At 38.3% G+C, this 21,753-nt stretch overlaps 1 protein-coding gene across 1 annotated transcript in view; it reads left to right on the top strand.

Annotated features, from left to right (window-relative positions):
• The window catches only part of COG3 (component of oligomeric golgi complex 3), an 89,197-nt gene that overhangs the window by 9,576 nt on the left and 57,868 nt on the right, over positions 1 to 21,753 (top strand). Inside the window, exons 4-14 of the mRNA XM_006837624.1 lie at positions 243 to 408; positions 1,371 to 1,445; positions 2,551 to 2,643; positions 3,434 to 3,559; positions 7,760 to 7,840; positions 10,074 to 10,110; positions 11,921 to 11,927; positions 12,592 to 12,718; positions 13,892 to 13,983; positions 15,032 to 15,171; positions 16,693 to 16,853. Coding sequence (XP_006837687.1) covers positions 243 to 408; positions 1,371 to 1,445; positions 2,551 to 2,643; positions 3,434 to 3,559; positions 7,760 to 7,840; positions 10,074 to 10,110; positions 11,921 to 11,927; positions 12,592 to 12,718; positions 13,892 to 13,983; positions 15,032 to 15,171; positions 16,693 to 16,853 — 1,105 coding nt within the window. The remainder of the gene's footprint in view (positions 1 to 242; positions 409 to 1,370; positions 1,446 to 2,550; positions 2,644 to 3,433; positions 3,560 to 7,759; positions 7,841 to 10,073; positions 10,111 to 11,920; positions 11,928 to 12,591; positions 12,719 to 13,891; positions 13,984 to 15,031; positions 15,172 to 16,692; positions 16,854 to 21,753) is intronic.

Below are 21,753 nucleotides of genomic sequence, written 5' to 3' on the forward strand. Positions count from 1 at the left end.
TTCATAGCTTAATGACTGATTCCTTTTGTTGCTTATAATATCAGTGATTGGCCATCTTAAATTAAGTATTGACAGTTGATGAGATAGCTTTTGGTACATTTCTGAATATAATCAACTTTGAGTAGGTTCGACTTTACTCCTGAAACTCAAGTATTTTGGGAAAAATGAGATTTTATTGTTTGTTGGCTCTGTTTATAGGGGGAAAATATTATTGTCAATCCCCTTTTGGTTCTGTTTTCTAGACAGATGAGGGATTACTTGTCTGGGTTTCAGGAGCAGTGTGATGCTATATTGAATGATGTGAACAGTGCCCTTCAGCATCTGGAATCATTGCAGAAACAATATCATTTTGTGTCCAATAAGACAGGAACCCTACATGAAGCCTGTGAACAGCTCCTCAAAGAACAGGTAACTTGGAGTTGGAGAGAGGGTCAGTGATTCTATTTAATATTTTATTTTGAAATAGATGAGTACAGTTTCATGTCCTTGATTTCTTCAAGTATATTGAACACTGCCCTGCATGAGACCCTGGGCTAAGCATGCTGGTTATTACGTTGATAGTCGACTTTTACTCTAAATCAATTTTATGGTAACGGGCAAAGGCAAGCTTCTCCGTGTTCTGAGCTTTCAGGTCGTGGTATAGTTTCACAGTGAAAAGAATATTTTAGCTTGTCTTGTCTATTACTGACACTTCAGAAATGCATTTTTTTTTTTTTTTTTGCAGTAATGAATGGTAAGGATCAATTGATGTAGCTTTCATTTTAACATGTGACTTAGAAATAGAAGATTTAACTTATTATGCTTATCTTGGTGTCCTGGTGTGGCGCTGTAGGATAAATGCTGGACTGTAAGGTCAATTTTAGCCGCAAGGTCATGGTTCAAACCCACCAGCGGCTCTTTGGAAACCCTATACAGGGTCACTGAGTTGGAATTGACTCAATGGCGCTTAACAAGAACAGCAATACTTATCTTGGAGTCCTGGAATGATGCTGTAGCAGTAGAGTGCTAACCATAAGGTTGGTGGTTCAAACCTACCAACCGCTCCTCAGAAACACTATACAGTGTCACTATGAGTCGGAACCAACTTGATGGCACCAAACAACAACACAGCAACATGCTAATCGGAGTTTTCTTTATGCATTTTTTTAAAATTTAAGGTGATTACTATTTTACAAAAAGATCAGATGAAACTTACTGGATAATCCTCATTACTTATTTTAGTTCATGATTATGGAAATCTTTGAGCATTAGTCTGACATTTTATGTCTAATATAAGTCTGTGTACTAGAAATCTATTCAGTGCAACTTTGATATAGTAGTGTTGAATCTCATATTCTTGTAATAACTATCTTTTCTCTTAAAAAATTTAGTCGGAACTTGTTGATCTGGCTGAAAATATTCAACAAAAGCTTTCCTATTTTAATGAATTGGAAACTATTAACACAGTAAGCATTTTGTTTATTTATTTTTTGGTAAAGTAATGACAATAATTTTGTTATATATTTCTGTGAGTATAGTCTTTAAACTTACCGTTGACTTGAATGATACTCTAATTTAATAGTTAGCTTGTTTGAAGATATTATGTGTAGTCAGTTCATTACCAGCTTAGAATGTTGTCAAGTATACTTTGTGAATTAGTATTCTGGAATTACTGTTATTAAAATCTCTTGGTTGGTGGCCTCTTAATTTGTAAACTGTGACATAGATGATAAGAAATATTTCATTTTAAGTTATCCTGAGTTTGTGTTACTATAATAGTAATGAAAACATTTTTAAAAAGAATCTCATGTGTAGTTACAGGACAAGTAAGTCCTCAAAGTATTCTTGTCTTCCAAAGTAGCAGTCCCAATAAAGACTGCTGTGTAAATTACGTTTTTGTATGGTTCTGGCTTGTAGGATACTTATGATAAAATAGTGAAATTATTTTATTAAACACAATTATACTTTACTAGATACAAGTAAAACTAGGACCTAATTAACAGTTGAATGTACAAGGAACTAATTCATTGCTTTGTCACCAAGGTATTAGTGTATGAAGATAAGATAGAATTGGCTGGTAATATTTTACTTTCATGGTATGACTGTTAAACAGTATTTGATTTAAAAAATGTACTAGTGTTTGAAAGTAAAAAGTCATTTGCATTGTAAAGTACTAGAAAATGGAAAATCTAGGTACTTGTGTTATTTTAATATAACATTGTATAGTGAAGTGATGTAAAAGCTTTGCTCATCCACCAAGAGCCCCATTAAGACTCAGTAGGAGTAAACTAAATTGAAAAAAAGTTTTTTTTATTTGTCCCTTCTTTATTGCTATACATGGGTTGTGTTTAAGCATATTTGATGACTCTTTAAATGTAAAGATATTAATAGAAGAAGTCTTCAAAAAGTTCATGGAAAAATGGAATGAAAAGATAATGTAATTTGTTCATACTGCATTGTGTAACTTTGCTGTATGCTAAAGGGAAATATGCTGATTCTAATAGGTCATTTATAACTTTTACCTATGCCCATTTTTGTGAATTAAGATGGTTTTCTTTGTTTCTGTTAAAGAAATTGAATTCCCCTACATTGTCTGTGACTAGTGAAGGATTTATACCTATGCTGGCCAAGTTAGATGATTGTATAACATACATCTCATCTCATGTAAGTCATGCTTATTTCTGCATATTTTAAAGAAAGCTTAACTTCCCTTTATATGAATTACCTTGCTCTAAACTAATTATTTCTTCTAAAGGGGAAAAACTAGTGAATTCTTTGTGGATATTAGTTGTGCTTGGTAAACCACTTTTGGTTCCTGAGGCCTTAAGAGTAAAAAGAAGTCCTGGCTGATTCAACTTTATCCCTAAAACACGAACCACTTTTAGATTGTTATTCCTTTGATGTGATAGATATTTCTTTAAAACCAGAAAGTGTCATATGTGGGGAAATAAAGGCACAAGATCTTGATTTATATCAGTAGTTACTTTCCCAAATTCATACTCTTTTCCTAATTGGACCATATGTACACTAGCTCTGGACAACTTTTATATGCTAACAACTGTAAATAATGATTTAATGTCCATTATGTGCCAGGTACAAGGCATTTGGCTTTGAGCCAGGCATTTACAGTAGTCATCTTAGTGGATCTTATGAGCCGTGTAAGACTTAACTTGTACGAGACTAAACATCTACACACATATAAGGGAGCTTTAAATTCATGGAAGAGTGGATTAAAAAAACAGTGGAACTTTTCCATGAACATTTTAAAGCCCTTTCATGTAGGTGTGTGCCTTTATATCTGTATGTATATGTACACAAATATATATATATATAAACACATCTATGTGTACACACACACACGTAGAGGTAAATTCATACAAAGAGCACCTGCGTTTTCATTGAAAGTTGTTTTGACAGTGTTTCCTCTATGTAAACCATTCTCTTTCCTTTCCAGCCTAGTTTTAAAGATTATCCTGTATATATGCTGAAGTTTAAGCAGTGTCTCTCTAAAGCTCTGCACCTCATGAAGTCATACACTGTGAACACACTACAGAACCTCACGAATCAGTTATTAAAAAGGGTGAGTGAACTGGGTCTAGTAGCAGGGTGTTGTTTAAAGAATTTGTTTTTGTTTTTGATTCGTTGATGTTTCATAATCTTGGCTTGAGATCATTACTTTTAACTTGAAAGAAGCTTTTCCCAATTTTCCAAATAAGAATTATACATTCTAGTTTTATTTATAATAGGGGAAAATGGCCAAATGTCCCTTATAGTCTTATTTTCTAAGAATAGTTAGCAATATGTGAAGTAATCCAGTACTGTATGATGTTGTTAAGTGCTGTTGAGTTGGTTCTGACTCACAGCAACATTAACTGATCAATTGTATTTTTCTCAAATGCCTACTCATGCCTCACAATGAACTAGAAACTGTACACTAGGAACTAGAACTCTCCTTGCCAGTGTGGGGCTTACATTCATAAGAAATAATCACTAGAGAAAAAAGCAAATGAGTAATTTACAGATGGTAGGAGATACTAGGCAGAAGACCAACAGGGCTAACAAGAAGGGCTGACTGGGTACTCGTTGGGCACATTGTTCTCTTAAGGAAATAAAACCATAAAGGTTATAAATAGCGTTATTTTTAAGTTTACTTCCTGAAGAACATGGGTTGGCATCATTTTTAAAGAAATATTTTTGTTTTATTACGGTAAAAAGATCTATTTTTGCCATTCTAAACCATTGTGTAATTCAGTGGAATTAATTATATTCACAGTGTTGTGCAACTGCTAACCACTGTCTATTTCTAGAACTTTTTCATCACCCAAATAGAGTAGCATATGAAGAGCTTTCAATTAAAAGCCACTGATTTTTGCATTTATTTTTGTTGTTGTTTTTATTTTTGTTTAATGAAAGTTTCTATGATTTTATGTCAGTACTTTTTTTTTCAACTTTTTATTGTGAATTGAGTGAAGGTTTACAGAGTAAATCATCAGGTTTATATTCAACAAATCATATACTTTGCTTCATTACATGGTTGTAATCCCCTCCATGCACCAACAGTTTACCTCTATTCAATGTAACTGTTGCATTCCTCACTGTGTCTCCCTCTTGTATATTGCCTGCCCCGACACCCATGTTAACATGTGTCTACCCTGTAGCCTGTGAATAATCCAGCTTCCTCCCCGCTGTAACCATCATAGATTGTTTCTTTTATTAAGAAAATCTTTAACTTCTTGCAACATTGGTTTCATATAACATTTGTCCTTTCGTGATTACTGATTACAGCATAATGTCCTCCACGTTCAATCATGTGAGGCGTTTCATAGATTTCATTATTTTCTAGTGTTTTATAGTATTCCAAAGTTTGTTTAACTATTCTTCTGTTGATGGGCATTTAGGCAGTCTCCATCTCTAGTAGACAGCATATTGAAGGATCCTGTTTTCTTATCCATTCTGTGAATTGAGTGATATGTTTATGTCTCTTGACTGATATGTTTAATCCATTTACATTCACTGTAATTACCAATAGGTCTGAATTGATTGCTGTCATTTTTCTGTTTATTTTCTTGTGTTGCTGAATTCTTTATTCTGCATAATTTTCTATGCTGAGTTTATTTTGTTTGTAGGTTTTCTTTTCAGTTTCATTTCTGTTGTGTTCATGTTTAGTAAATCTTTCTGGTTTTCTTCTTTTACTTTGATGTGTGGATATATTATTTTTCTTTGTGGTTACCATGTAATTTAACAGCTGCAACAACAATATCTGGGTTGGATTCTGAGTGCTGTTGTCATGTGTGGTAGTCTCAGATTGTGTCTGCCGTCATTCGTTCACAATCCAAAGAACACTCTTTAGTATTTTTGTAATGTTGGTCTGGTCTTTACAAATTCCTTTAATATCTGTTTTATCAGGAAATGTACTGATTTTTCCATCATAGTTGAGGGACAGTTTTGCTGGGTATATGATTGCTGGGTACGATTGGTAGTTTTTTTCTTTCAGAGTTTTATATGTATCATCATCCCACACTGCCTTCTTGCCTGCACGGTTTCTGCTGAAAAATCGGAGCTTAGTCTTTTTGGTTATTCTTTGTAGGTAACTTTTTGTTTTTACCAAGCAGCTCTCAGAATTTTTTTCCATGTCCTTGATTTTGGAAAATTTGATTATATGTCTTGGTGATTTTCTTTTAGCATCTATCCTGTTTGGGGTTTGTTCAGCTTCTTGTATGCTTATCTTCTCATCTTTCATGATGTTAGGGAAGTTTTGTTCTAACAAGTCTTCAACAATTTTCTCTGCTTGTTATTGTCTCTTCCTGTTCTGGAGTTCAGATCACCTGTAAGTTGTTCCTCTTCATGGTGTTCTGCATAACTCTTAGGCTTTCCTCAGAGTTTTTCCATTCTTTTTTTATTCTTCTTCCAGCATACTAGTATTGAGAGATTTATCTTCAAGTTCACTAATTTGGGCTTCCATTGCTTAAATATTCTTTGCCTTTTCAGTGTATTGTCTGTTTCTGAAATCTTAGTATTAATCTTCTGGATTTCTAATTGCAGGTTTTGTATTGTTTCAAAATTTTAATTTATTTTGTCTGTTTTTTCTTGTAACATTTTCCTGAATTCTTCTAAAGTTTTCTTTTTGTGTTTTCCTAGCCTTTTCTTGATCTTTCTGTCAGTCTGCTGAAGGTGCCAAAATATCATTCTTCTGAATTATTTTTTATTAGTTTCATTACCTTTTTTTCCTCAGAAATGCTTTCTGTCTCTGCATCTTGGTCATTTGAGTCAAATTTTCTCTTGTTTTTTTCATGTAAGCTTAAAAATATCACTGGGGCATTATGGGTTTTTAATTTTTTAAATTTTATAACAACAAAACAGTAGAGTTGTTGGACCCTAAGGGGAGAAATCTCTGGGGGGGCTCTTGTAACTCAAGGAGCTTGTGAGGTGGTTGTTGAAGGGATGTGGCAGCAGAGTTCCCGGCCCTAGACGGAGTTCCCATTGGCATTGGTGTTAATCTATGTTCAGGGCTCTCAATCCAGTAGTAGTTTATGTGTATCCTTGAAGGATCAGGCTTCAGAGTCTGTTAGGAACACAGAGCATTTTGGGGCTGGCCTATTGGCTCTGGATGTCTGTATGTCTGGAACCGAGCCCACTTGAATCCAGGCACCAAAGCAGCACACCAAAGTTGCTCAGCTGTCCCCAGCTCACACTGGTGTGGTTCCCAACCACATGGCTCTGAACTATAGGAGAGCACGGCCTGCTTTGGGTGTGGATGGAGGGTGGGAGCTGGCCACATCTCTGCTCACTAGGGTAGTGTGGGAGAAAAAGAAGAAATGGCACCTTTCATGTTGTTTACATGAATCTACTCTGCCAGGCCTCCTTCCGCTGCCAGAGCTGCTCCCAAGATTGTGGAGCTGTGTCTGGTCAGCCATTTACCAGTCATCTCCCACATCCCTGCTTGGCCTGTTCTTCCCACAGGCACTCCCTCTACGTCTCTTACCTTTCTTCTGAAGTTCAGGGTGCCAGAATTCTCATATGTGTCTGCTTTGTTTGTCTCTTGTATTGTTGTAGGGAGTCCATCTAGTGAGTCTGCCTAGTCCACTGTCTTGTTGGAAGTCAGTCTTTAATCATGTTTGCAAACAAAATATCTTAGTCTTCACATTGTTCTTTATTGATGTAACAGCCAGTCTTTTTTTTTTTCTGTTTTGTAAGATTTTCAGTTAAATCTTCAGATTTAATTTAGGTAAGATAAATCTATTACCTATTGTGGGGTGGAGTCCTGGTTTGGCGCTGTGGGTTAATGCACCAGACTGCAAAACCATTTGAACTGCAAGGTCGGCGGTTCAGGCTCACCAGCTGCTCCTTGGAAACCCTATACAGTGTTGCTATGGGTCAGAACCGACTCAACAGCACTTAACACCAACAACAACAATTGTGGGTTACTGTTGAATTGCACAAAGCCTCTGTGAGGTATGTGTCAGCACCATCTAATGGACACATGGAATCTCAGACACATGGTGTAATTTGGCCAATGATCCACATTCAGTATGTGACACAGTGTGAGTGTGAATTTAGGTCTGTTTATGAACAAAATTCATGTAACATGAGGTAAAATTTATAACTTTCAAAGGACAAAATTTATAACAATAATATTTAATCTCCTTAAAAAATTTTTGTCTCTTAAGCTTTTAGATGGTTTACAGACCAAGTTGTAGCATTAGGAAATGGTAGGTGTCATTGTTTCCAAATCATCATTGTTTGCTAACTGTCTTCATCTTTTCTATCCATGTTTCTTTAGGATCCTTCATCAGTACCTAATGCAGATAATGCTTTCACACTGTTCTATGTGAAATTTAGAGCTGCTGCCCCCAAAGTCCGGGTAAGTGTGTTGACATAAGTGGAGTGTTGCTATGAAATTTATGGAGCCAGCCTTCTGAAGTCCTGTTGTCTGTCAGGGCATGTGACATGAACAGGAAATACTTGTTGCAAAATCCCTTAGCTTCTGTTTATCCTGGAATGCTGATTGACAGCTTTGCTGGGTGGAGGATTCTTGGGTGGCAGTTTTTTTCTTTCATTATGTCTCCCCATTGCCTTCTTGCCTGCATGGTTTCTGTTGACAGTTCTGAGCTTAATCTGATTTGCTTGCCTTTGTATGTTACACTTCTCTTTTCCCTAGCTGCTTTCAGGATTCTGTCCTTACCTTTGATTTTGGAGAGCTTGGTTTTTATATGTCTTGGTGATTGTCTTTTAGGGTCTGTCTTTCCTGGGGTTTGTTGAACTTCTTGAATACTTATCTTTACACTTTTCAGGATGTTAGGAAAATTTTCTTCCAGAAGCTCTTCAGCTATCTCCTCTGTGGACTTGTGTGATTCTTCCTGTTCCGGAATGCCAGTAATTCTTAAGTTATTCCTCTTCATGTTGTCCAACATGAATCTTAGGCTTTCTTCAGATTTCTTTATCCTTTTTTGTGTTTGCTCTTCTGTCTTAGTAATGTTGAGAGATTTATTTTTTAGTTCACTAGTTCTGGCTTCTCTCTATTCAGTTCTACTCCTTTGCCCTTTCAGTGTATTGTCCATTTCTGATATTCTATTATTAATCGTTTGGACCGCTTTCTGTAGGTTTTGAATTGTTTCCAGTGCTGTATGTATTTTAATTGATTGTTCCTGTAGTGCTTTCCTGACTTCTTCCTTATTTTTCTCAACTCCATTGTATAGTGGTTTGCTACATTTTAAAATCATTTTTTCTGAATTCCTTCTCTGGCATTTCCAAAGCCTGCCCATCTTCCAGTATGGAGTGTAGGTCTCCTTCCAGCTCATTTGCCTCAGTCACTTTGTCTCGTTTCTGGACATGTGCAGATATGGTCATCTCTTTCTGTTTTTTGGGCATATTCAGGAGTTATCTGTGGCCTTAATACGTAGATGGGTATGTATTTTGGTATTTTTTATGCTTTCTGATTGCCTCCAGATAGATGTGATCAGGAGATGGGCTTCCCTTTTCACTGTTCTTCCTGAGAAATTTCAAGATGCCACTGTTGGTCGTTGTAATGTATCTCAGGATTTAATTTTTGGCCTTTTCTTTTTTAGTCTCCCTGTCCCGCTTCACAATCCCCATTCAGGCCTTTTTCCTAGTGATAAACAGTTCAGGGCCAGCTGTGGCCATTTGGTTTTATGTGGAAACTGTCACTTTAAATTTTGAGGATCTCTGTGCGCATACGTAGTAGAACCCTCCGGGGATGGGGTGTCTACTCTCTCAGGTCCTCCCTCTAGTCACCGGAATGGAGGTGCGTGTCAGTGAGAGGCCATTGAACAGGTACAAAAAAAAAAAAAGTATGTCCCCACCTGTATCTCTGCAGTTCTGTCAGGCCTCCATGGCTGCTCTGATCCTTCCCCCGCTTGTTCTTGCTCAAGGTGGTGGCTCCTGGAGCAGCTGAGCGTCTTGAATTAGAAAGCAGTGGATTTCTTGCTTCTGCTACAAATTTTCCTAGCTGTAAGCCTTTCAACCGTCTAAATATTCCTTTATATGTGGCTCATAGTTCTGGCACCATCCCCTGAGCCTGCTTGGTCCAGTATTCTGTGTTGTTGCTGACGGAGCTCCTCATTGCACTGCTACCGGATCCACCATCTTGTTTGTTCTCTAAGGGATTACTTTTGAGGCAAAGCCCTGACTGATTGCAGGACCAGACTTGAGTTTCTGTGTCCCCACTAGGGGTCTGTTCCGGTTCATAGCCACCCTGTAGGAATTGTGGAACTGCTCTATAGGGTTTTGAAGGTTATAAATCTTTACAGATATGTGCCTTCTCTTTCGCCCATGGAGCAGCTGATGGGTTTAAACTTCCAACCCGGACTGCAAAGTTGATTTGAACTGCAAGGTCGGCATTCAGGTTCACCAGCCACTCCTTGGAAACCCTAACCAGGGTCACTATGGGTCGGAATGAACTCGACTGCACTTAACAATAACAACAACAACAGAGGCAGAAAGGGGGTATGTTAGTAACAGCAAGCAGAAAAGATGGGAGCAGAACACATTCTTTGGACCTGGGGGTTCCTGTGTTGGGTACCTCCTGGATCCACGAGACAGGCAGTGAGAGAGAGTGAGAGAGTCTAACACTGGAGACAGTGATAGACATGAAGAAGCAGCGGCAGAGAAATGGTGGTAGCAGAGAAGTCAGAACCAGGACCCTGCCAGATGACTTCAGCTGTAATGGACTGTCCTGCTCTTGGGTCAGGATGGTCACAGTGGGTGCTCCAATTCACAGAGCAAGAGAGCTTGAGTGTCTTCAGGCAGGAGGCTTGCTGGTGGAGGAAGGTGTTTCTGGGCTCTTATTGGTTGAGCTAGAAAGGAAAGCAAAAATACTTAAAATAACCTTAATGGAAGTAGATAGATGAAGAAGATATCAAAGCTAGATAGAAAGTTACAAAAGATTAGATAATAGTAAGCCTATCTGTTCCTGGTTGGAAAGATTAAATATTTTTAAATCATGAGTTCCTTGCAGTAGAATTTATTGGTTGAAGTGTATCCTATTAAAAATTCCAATGGGATTTTTTGGATGATCTCCTTAAATTCATTTGGTAGAGTAAATAGATTAAGACTAAATAAGAAGACTTTAAAAAATACAGTGATACTGATTTATTAAGTCACTGACAGATTATTGGGCAGAAATTTTTAGAAGGAAACATTCCAAATCAAAGAGGAAGGGATAGTTTTCCACGTATTTATTGTATTAGGAAGATTTGTCAAGTACTTGAGAAAAAAACCCAAAAACTCAAGTGCCTTACTTAGTAACTTTACCAAAATACATGGTTAAGTCATCTAAAGAGTTAAATGCAAAAGTGATAAAGCAGAACATTAGAAACTATTGAAAAAATTACAGTGAAAATTTGTTAAATGCTATTTGAATCACTCATCTTTGGGTTAGCAGTCCTATAGTGCCACATTGGCAATGGTGGTGGCTGTGTGCTGTGGAGTCGGTTCCGACTCATAGCGACCCTGCATAGAGTTTCCTAGGCTGTAAATCTTTATGGAAGCAGAGGGCCTCATCTTTCTCCCACAGAGTGACTGGTGGTTTCGAACTGCTGACCTTGAGGTTAGCAGCCCGACTCATAACCACTATGCTAACAGTGTTATATTAGGATATAAAAATTAGATTTTCTGAATTTTAAACAACAAAAGAAAAGGCAGAAACTGTAGAGCATATTTACAAGTCATAAGGTTAATAGTAGCTTTGATATATTAAGAGTGCTTACACCTCAGTAAGGAAGATGAACACATGATATGAGAAGGACCAGATTACTCACAGATAATAATACCAACAGTTCATAAATATTAGTGCACGCTGAACGTACACACAACTTAAGGTTTGTTGTTGTTAAGTGTTGTTAATTATGACTCTTAACAACCCTGCACAGGGTGTCCAAAGAAAAGCTGGTGGATTTGAACCACCAACCTTGTAATTAGCAGTCTAGTGCTTATCCTGTAGGATGGTGTTCATGTTAGAATGGTCAGTGCTGGTGAAGTATAGTAGTCAGTGCTTTTGAGGATTTGGCAAGATAGGTAACTCTGCTGTTAGGGTTATAAAGGGATTCCTTTCAGAAAATCATTTTAGGAGATTAGAAGCAGGGTATAGGGGCTCCCCAAGACAGCTCCCAGGCTTGAGTCTCTAGTACAACACATAAGAGGACTTGACATGTAGTCACTCTCCTCGTGATGGTTTATAACAGAGAAGATACAAAGCCGAGTCAGCAAAGGGAAGGGAGCACCTGGGACCAAATCTACAGGAAGTCAGGGACTAGCTTCCATGAGTCCTCTCCTAGAGCAAGTCACCCAGAAGACACTTAAACCCTTTAGCAGTGAGTTGTGACCACACATGAAGTGTCTACCAGAGACGCCTAATAGACACTCAGTGCCCAGGGTTTTTACTGGGGACTGGTCACGGAGCTCCTTCGTCCCAGCTTTTGCCAAGCTCCAGAGTCCCAGGCAGAAAGCAAGTGGTCAGCATAAATCATAACCATAGTGTTTGCACAGACATAAATGATACCACTGAATCTTTACTGTACTTCTAGGAGGACTTTTAATATAGTACTAGCTTTACATTGCTGGAAGTGAAATCTCATAGAAGTCAACCAACCTACCTGGGTTTAGACAGATATTTGATGAAGGGTGAGAGAGCTGCTACTTGAAGTTGGCAGTGCCAGTCCAGGCCCAGAGCTCTCAGCCAACCACTAGGCTGTTATTCCTAGGAAACAGGCCACTTGTGTAACAGAAGAATGACTGAGTTGGGGTTCGTTACTTCCACCCACGGGAGCTTCAGAAAGTTTGTAGAAAATGGAATGAAAAGATAATGAATTTTCCAAGAGTGTAGTTCTTGGGGAAGGAGCCGGAAGACACTACCTACTCCCACCGCTCAGGGTACGCACTGCCTCTTTAGCAGCTTGCTGCAGAACAAATGCTGAACACTAGTTTCACTTTTCACCATTTTGTCATAAAACAAAAATCCTCTTAGAATTTCTTTGGGTTAGTGAAGACAGGTCTTTTGTAAAAGCGATGTGGCTTAAAGTGAACTTTCAAAAAGTGGGGGATAACCTAAATCTGAAATCAGAAATTTATACTCTAATCTCATTTACTTCCCATCAGATACCAACTACTCCTAAATGATATCCACCAGTGTTACCTTGATCAGCGGGAGCTCCTTTTGGGCCCTAGTATTACTTGTACTGTCACAGAATTGACCAGCCAGAATAACAGAGATCATTGTGCCTTGGTAAGTTTCTGCTTGTTTTGGTGTAATGTTAAACCTTCTTCCTTGCTCTTTCAATACCCTAGAAGTTATAGCTTGGTGTGGCGCTGTTTGGACCATAAGGTCGGCATTTCAAACTCAGCAGCTGCTCCTTGAAAACCCCACATAGGGTCGCTATGAGTCAGTCGACTCAATGACATTTAGCAACAACAACAAGTTATATCTGAGTAAACAGGTTTTGAATCTTATGTTAGTTTCCCAGGGCTCCTATAACAAATTAGGACAAGCTGGGTAGCTTTAAACAAAAGAAACTTATTTACAGTTTTGGCATCTAGAAGTTTAAATCACGGTGTTGGCCGGGCCTTCCTCTTTCCAAAGAAGATCTTGCCTGGTCTTTTCCAGCTTCTGGTATACCCAGGCTTTCCCTGGCTCGTGGTAGCAGTCCTTTAATCTCTGTCAGGTTATCACATGGAATTCTTCCTTATGTATTTCTTTTCATTTTATAAGGACACCAGTTATGAGAAGATTAGGGCCCACCCTAATGGCCTCTGCTTAACATACCTAGTTACAGTTGTAACTACTCCAAATAAAGTCACAATCCCAGAGATAGGAATTGAGACTTCAACATATCTTTTTTAGGGAGACAATTCAACCCATAACAAATTTCTTATCAACAAATACAAAGAATGTTTCTTTTTCACAAATCTAGTTTCTTTACTCAGCTTGGCAAAGTGTCCTCATTTTGACATAGTTTTTGAGCGATGAAGATTCACAAATAAGTATTGTTCATTGAATGATGAGATTTCAGGGTTTGTGGGTTTATATTGATTAACAATTAAGTTTTAGCCTATCTTTTGCTGAGAAAGTGCTGTTTTGTACTGTGTGATTATAATTCATGCTACAGAAAAATGCATAAAGCCTCTTTTTTTTAAATAGCCCCTTTTCAGCTAGGAAAGTAGTAATATATATTCATTTTCAAAAGCTTAGAAAATAATGCGTAACAAGGAAAATACAGCATCACTCATTGTCCTTATGATTCAGTAATGCATTGAAAAGCAACCATTATTTGTTCTTCAGTATGTTGTTTTAAGAATACTTTTGCACAATCTCTTTGCAAATAGAATGCAAGTTTTATTTCATGAACACTGGAAACACTGTGTATCTGTAACGGTCACTGGTGTTTGTTTGTTACTGCAGGTCCGCAGTGGCTGTGCCTTTATGGTCCATGTATGCCAGGATGAGCACCAGCTTTACAATGAATTTTTCACAAAACCAACATCAAAACTAGAGTAGGTGGTTCATGGAATCTTAACTCTTGTTATTAAAGTTTAATTTGTTAGTAAATAGATTATTACATTAAAGGAGTATTCTGTTATTAACTGCCGAGTGTTTTAAATTCTGTGTGTGTGTGCACAAAATATTGTTGGCTAGGACAGTGGCTGTGTTCGTAACATCAGTGTGTAATTTCAAGGCTCAGTACACTTTAGCATTGTTTGTACTATGATTATGGAGACTGTGATGGATGGTAAATCATTGTACCAGAACTAAGAGTCTTTGGAGTCTTGATGCCCCTATCTCCATGAAGTACAGTAATTCCTTCTGGTTAGCAGATTCTGTGATTCTGCACTCAGAATACAGACACAGTTTCATATTCTTTTCTTTATTTCTCTCAAAGTGTCTTTCAGATCCACTGGCAGTCCTTTTGGAGTTCTTCATATTGACTATTTTATTGACTCCTGTAATGGGAAAGAAACCAGTGTATTTCATTTATTTTGTTGGTGTTCTCTCTCAGTGAAATACTTTCTATAGAAAAGCACCAGCAACAATATGAAGAAGGTGGACAGCTTAATCTTTTCCTTTTCAGACGTTTGAGATTTCTCAAAGTTGTCAGTGTATCCCAAGTACTTTGCGTTTTGCGTATCTAAATCTACGAGTACTTGATTTTGAGCCTGTCTTTTCTGGGGAAAGTGATACCATCCAATTCACAGTGAAGCAGAATATGAAGGAATAATTGAATCTGCTGAAGTGTTTTTTATTGTTTTAGAAAGAAAATATGTAAAGTTATTGCTGATGTAAATCCAATTTTAAAATGAGTTATCTTTTGGTTGGGGGCAGTTGATTAGAATTGACTGCTAAAGATTGTTTCTGAGTTTTAAAGAAAAAAGTTTACAGAATTACTTTTAGCCTTTTACTTTCCATTCAGTAATGTGCTCCAAAACTATGTTCCAATAGGCATTTTTATTTTAATGACTGGAAGAAGTTAGTGAACCCTTTTACATTATTAGCAAATCCTGACAAGATGGCCCCTTATAACCTTGTTTTCTTCTTTGGTTTTAGTGAACTTTTGGAGAAGCTGTGTGTATCATTGTATGATGTCTTCAGGCCACTTATCATTCATGTTATTCACTTAGAGACTCTATCAGAACTTTGTGGGATTCTTAAAAATGAGGTGCTTGAAGATCATGTACAGAACAATGGTAAATGATAAATAGAAGTGGTAACTTCAAAGTCTTTAAAGTTATATTTGTGTCTCAGTGAATTAGAAAAAGATTAGGTGTTCCCTCCTAAAATACTTAATATTTTTGAAGCTGTACAACAGCAATTACAGTAACCCTTAATGAGTTTTAAAAGAAAAGGATTTAAAAATATGGGCAAAATTAGTAATGAAAAAAATTACAATCACTTTTATTTTGGCATTTGAGTGTCCAAAGACCATCCATTTTGGGTTAGGCATTTCTGGTAGGGTAAGCACTGGATTGCTAACTTTGAAAAGTCAGTGTTTCAAACCTACCAGTTGGTTCTCAGAAACTCTATAAGGGTCCCTAAGAGCCAGAACCTACACAGTAACAGTTACAGAGTAAGAAGCCTGGTGGCACAATGGTTAAGTGCTCTGCTGCTGAACGAAGGGTTGGCAGTTTGAACCTACTCATCTACTTGTAGGCAAAAGACCTGGCAATCTACTTCCATACAGATCAAAGCCAAGAAAACCCAGTGGGGCAGATCTGCTCTCTCACACAGGGTCAGTGAGTCAGAATCAACTTGATGATAACCAATAATAACATTAGCAAAATAATAATGAATTGTAATGTTAATCTTGATTAAAAAGCAGGAATTATTTTACATACATACGTTGTAGGAATATATCTTCTTTTAAATTACAAAGAAAAGGAAAAGTGATTTTCTGGAACAGTTCTGTTTTAATTGATACATTCTTCTAATACTTTATTGTTTTTAATCTATTGATGCTTTTAAGCAATACCCTTAGGTAATCATTTTACTGGGAGAAATTATTACTTTTCCTTAGGAGTCACTGTGGGCTTGTTAACTCTTTGAAGTTTTGTATTTGGCTGCATTTAGTTAATTCTGGGGTGTACATTTCCCCACATTTAAATGATTTAAGTTAATTTTGTAATGAATGTGAGTGTTTTTACATGATTGTATAGTGTCTCCAATCCCCCAGGTCTTGGAACTGGTACCAAATTATTGATGTGTCTTAACCTTAAAGGAATCGTAGAGATGAAGAAATGCTATATAAGCTCAAATCCTGTGTTATTTGTACTTATCTTTCTTTGTGGAAATGTTAACACATCATTAACATCTGTGGGACTCACTTTGTTTGTAAAATAGGGATAATCACCCAGTTAGTAACTTGTCTTAGGCAGCTCTCAGGGCTGCTTTCAAGCTTACTACCTGGAATCATACAAATCACTTTTAAAAAACACAAAGTTTTCTTAAAGTTCAGATTTTAACATTCTTATTAATAATAAAAGGATTTTCTGAGTCCCAGCAAGGAGGTATATGGGCAAGTTTATTTCTCAGTTTTAAAAGACGTCTGCTAAATGACTTTTCCAAGTCTGTTTGAGTCATACTGCAATAGAACCAGAGTCTCAGAAACAAAACTGGTTCACATCTTTTGGAACAATTCAGGAATACTGTTACTTGTTTAGAAGAAAATAATTTTCTAAATTTAAAGGGTGATTGTACTTTGTTTTTATCAGCTGAACAACTGGGGGCATTTGCAGCTGGCGTGAAACAGATGTTGGAAGATGTGCAAGAGCGACTCGTCTACCGAACTCACATCTACATTCAGACCGACATCATGGGCTACAGACCGGCGCCCGGAGACTTGGCGTACCCGGACAAGTTAGTCATGATGGAGGTCAGCGTCCTAGCCTGGTCTCTTCACTCCCATGGCTTTTAGATGCCTTATATAAATTAATTAGGAGTTTTCTTTTTAATTGTCACTCAGAGAATGTAGATAAACTTGCTGTAAAATTGTTGGGAAAATAGTTTTTAAAATTTCTATCGACTTCACAGCATAAAAATTGAACAGAAATACTATATTAGGATGTTGTTGTTGTTGTTAAGTGCTGTTGAGTCAATTCCGACCCATAGCAACCCTGTATAGGATTTCCAAGGAGCAGCTGATGAGCTTGAACCACTGACCTTGCAGTTCAAACGACTTTGCAGTCTGACGCATTAGCCCACAGCACCACACCAGGACTCCATATTAGGATGTTAGGTTGTTATAATACTTTATTATTATTTTTTAATCTAATTACGAATCGGGCTGCGAACCTTAAGGTCAGCGGTTCGAAACTACCAGCCGCTCCGCGGGAGAAAGATGAGGCTTTCTACTCCCGTAAAGATTTACACCCTCGGAAACCCTGTACAGGGTCGCTATGGGTCGGACCCGACTCGATGGCACTCAAAAACAACAACAACAATGATGCTTTTAAGCAGTACCCTATAGATAAACATTTTACTGTGAGAAGTTATTGTCTTTCCTTAGGAGATACTGTGTTGTTTATTTTAGAAACATCAGTTGTCTCCCTTTTTCCAGAAAACATGTGTTCTGAATTGTAAATTGAATTAGTATTCTCAGTGATTTGTTTTTTTAAATAAGGGGTATAGAGGAGATTTCATAACAGGAGCCATCAGATTTGACTGTGAGGTGGTAGTAACTGTGTATCATCATTGCTCATGAAAACCCTTAGGCCATCTCCTCAGGAGCACAGGTGGAGATCTCCGTTGTGGCTTGGAGACTTGGGTTATTTCACTGGTCAGTCCATTACACATGCATTTTTATTTTTTATGAATGCCGAGAAGACTTTAAATAATAGCTAAAGTATTAGTGCTACCACAGAATTTGAACCTAGAACATTTTTAATGGAAAATTTCAAATATAAGCGGAAGTAGGATAATAGAATGAACTTTTATGTACCATTACTCTAGCTGTAGTTATCAGTGCATATCCGGTCTTGCTTCACTTTCCCCTCAACAGACAAAATCATCAGCTTTACATTTAACAAATTAATATAATTTTTGTTTAATCTCAATGATTACACTCCCCCAGCCCCAACAGTTATCCTACTTCTTCCCTGTGGCTTCCCTTTTACATCTTATATTTCACAAAGCAAAAATATTTGATATACACATATAATATGAAAAATATATATTTATTTAAATGTCCTAAGAGCATGTTCTGTAAGCCAGCCTCCTGCCCACAGGCACACAGTCCATGCCATCACCTCTGCCACCGTCTCTGCTGTTGCTGGTTTTCCAGGTAAGATTTCACTGTCCACTCAAGTTCTTCCTTCTTGGTGGTCCTGGGATCCTGTTTCTGAAATGAAAGATTACTCCCCACTTTTAGTTACATATCTACTACAGTTATATTTGTGACAATCACAGTTAATCCTGCTAACAGTCACAGTTAAATCATAAAATCCTGTCAGCTTCATCTCCCATCCCCTTTAACCGGATCTGGTTAAATTCTCGTTACCCATTCTGGTTACCATAATGGGAATTCTGCCTTACCCATTTTTTCTGACACTAAGTACACTCATAAAAGCTTGTAAGCCAGCCATGCTTTTGTAGCTCCCCATTTTTGACAGCCAATTTCTAGATTGTCCATACCTCAACCCAGTGCACTGAAAAAAGAAGTTTGATAGGAAGCATTCTTCCATTTTGGTTGGAATTTTGAGCAACTACATCCAGAAGCAAAAGTCCACTTCATCAAATTGTAGCAGTTTACATTTGCTCACAGTATAAAGCATCTTTATTTTCATCTGGTTGAGTTCTGGTCACCTATGCATCCAAGTTAGGTCAAATGAATACCAGCTGCCAGTTTAGGTGTTCATTCTCACCTCCTTGCACTTCCGACCACCTGGCTGCTTCACTCTAATCCCTAATCCCCAGTGGCTAGGTCAGTGCCCAGGGACTCAGGAGTTCACACATCTTCCTAAACTTCAGACCTTTCAGACCTTCCTCCTCTCTCTCTCATCTGGTGATTAACTGGTGTCAGTGGAACATGGGCAAGCTCAGCTCATGTCTTCATTGATGCATTACCCACTTCCACTCACAAGTAGACCCAGGGGTTCACCAGCGAGTATACTAGCTTGCTCACAGCTTCCCTTTGCGTTTCAGTCTTAGAAGGGGGTTTTTCCTGATGGGCTGACTGTTCTTTGACTTGATAACTCCAAAGCAAACAATTTGCTTGATATTCTAACAGGCAGGACAGTCTGTTTTTTTTTCTGCTGGTCTTTCTTTCAATAAGATTCTCTTGACTAAATATGATTTCATCATTATTTAAGTACGTACTTCTAAAAGCTGAGGACTTTTATTTTTAACACAATCGTAGTATGTTTATTGTACTTAAAACCATTAATTATAGTCCTTGATATCATCAAGGAGTCCTGGTGTGGCGCTGCAGGCTAAAGCGCTGGGCTGCAGTGTCGGTATGAGTCACAAGGTCGGTGGTTCAAGCTTACGAGCTGCACCTTGAAAACCCTATACAGGGTAGCTATGAGTCAGAACTGACTCGATGGCACTTACTAACAACAACAGCAGTATCATCAAGGAGTCTTGTTATAGAAGTGAGGTCATAAGTCATTTGTGATTGACTTATTTCACTCAGTGTAATGTCTCCTCACTCCATCCCTACCATAGCATCATGTCTCCCTCTGGTTGAGCGGTATTCCACTGTATGTACAAGGGTAAGTCAGAAAGTATAGTTACAAAATCACAGAAATCTTTATTAAAAATACCAAAATGTAAAGCTATTGTTTCTCAGCATATTTTCCATCTTGATTTATGCATGTCTGGAGTCAGTGTTTCTCTCTCTCTAACCCTTTCCTAAAGAGCTCTGCACTCTTCCATTTACTTTGTGTCAAAACAGCAGTTTTAACACCCAACAGGAACTCAAATCATGTTCCTTTAAAATTTTTTTTCATATAAATTGTGGCTATTCTTTTTTTTTTTTTAAATGTTTTATTGTGAATTATGTAATAGTTTACATGGGAGAACATTAGCTTTACATTCATTCTATTGTATATCATTTCATTGCCATGGTTACAATCCCCTCCATGCATCATCAACCAACCAAAGGATATACCCTGCAAGCCTGCTCCCCCCAGTCATCAGCACACAGCCCCTCTTCCTCTCTGGGTCTAAAGTCCCCACTCCATCTCTCCACGTCATTGTCTCTGCCTCCATCTCTGGTGTCACTACTTCTCTGGTTGGGGTCCCACACTCTGCTCTTCTCCCTTTATGGTCCTAGGGACTTCTGCTCCTAGACTGCAAAGTCAATCATTCCCTCCTTTTGCTACAAAACGTCCACCTTTACATTTCCAACCCTCACAATCAGTCCTGATAACAATGATTCACCATTGTATCACAAGAGACCTATCCATATCTCCTTTCATCAGCCCCGCCCAGACAGATTGGATACTACTCAGTGAAGATTCTACCTTCCTCCACGCCTCGGCTCCCTCTTGAAAGCTTGTAAGCCAGTCACTTCTTGCCTTTGTAGGCTGCCCCACTTCTGGGGTAGCCAATGTCCAAGTTGCCCATCCCTGTCTACTCTGTGTATGGAGGGGGTGGGAATGATCCTCGCTGTAAAGATTTGTTCATTCTTGAGCTACTGCCTCCATAGGTGTAGGTCAAGTTCATCAAATTATATTAGATTACTCTATTTTTCCTCTTCTTTTTTTTTCTAGTTGAGTTCTGATCATCCAGTCATTGAAGCCAGGTCAAGTGGATATTATCTGTAAGTGTAGGTATTCTTATGCATATGCCCTCTCATCTTATCAGCTGGACGCTTCACTCTCCACTCTAGTCCTCTGTGGCTATGTCACTGACTGTGGGCCCAAGAGTCTCCAGGTCTTGCCACACTGTTGGCCAACCAGGTCTCCACCCGGGTTCACAGGAGTCTATAGAACGTTGTAGGGCTTAGCTTGCAGCTTCATTGCTATTTTTCCCTCACTTCCCCTTATAGGTGATAAATGTGGTCACCAATCAGAGCGTGTATTCTCTTTGAGTTTTAGTCTTGGAAGGAGATTTGCCCTGAGGGGACCCGACCACATGCCTTGATGTTTTCTGGGTGAGCAACTTGCCTGTTCTTGTAGTAACCAGTCAGATTGCCTATATTGTTTTATATTTTTCTTGTTGGTCTGTCTTTCAAGAAGTATCTTCTGTTCTTTTAGACACTCCAGGCTGGTCTGCTTGTTCTTTCAAGTGGAAATTTCACACCTCAGAAGATTCTGGATGGGGTTCAGGATGCCACCTGTGTCCTTATGTAATGCAAAGGCTCCACAGGAAGCCTCCTTCCCTGGGCACATTGTATAGCCCCATTTTAGGTATTCCAGTCGGTTATAGAGGAGTCCTGATGTGGCGCTGTGGGTTACTGCGCCAGACTATAAAGCCGTTTGAACTGCAAGGGCAGCGGTTCAAGCTCACCTGCTGCTCCTCGGAAACCCTATACAGGGTTGCTATGGGTCAGAATTGACACAACAGCACTTAACAACAACAACAGTCAGTTATAGGAAGAAGACGAACTTATAAGCTTTCTATGGTGATATTTCTGGTGGCTATTCCTTTCTCTCCCCTTAAAGTGTCTATTTTATAATGGTATGCAGAGAAACCAAGATTCAAAAGACAGCCAAGCATTTTCACATTATTTCCCCCCTTTTCCCCATTCCAACCATGTCTCAATCCCTGTATCCCAGAGCCCTGTTGTTCCAAGGTTGTGCATACATCATTATTTACCTCTGTCCCACTTA

Source organism: Chrysochloris asiatica, unplaced genomic scaffold, assembly GCF_000296735.1.
Source record: "Chrysochloris asiatica unplaced genomic scaffold, ChrAsi1.0 scaffold00022, whole genome shotgun sequence".
Classification (NCBI taxonomy): Eukaryota; Metazoa; Chordata; class Mammalia; order Afrosoricida; family Chrysochloridae; genus Chrysochloris; species Chrysochloris asiatica.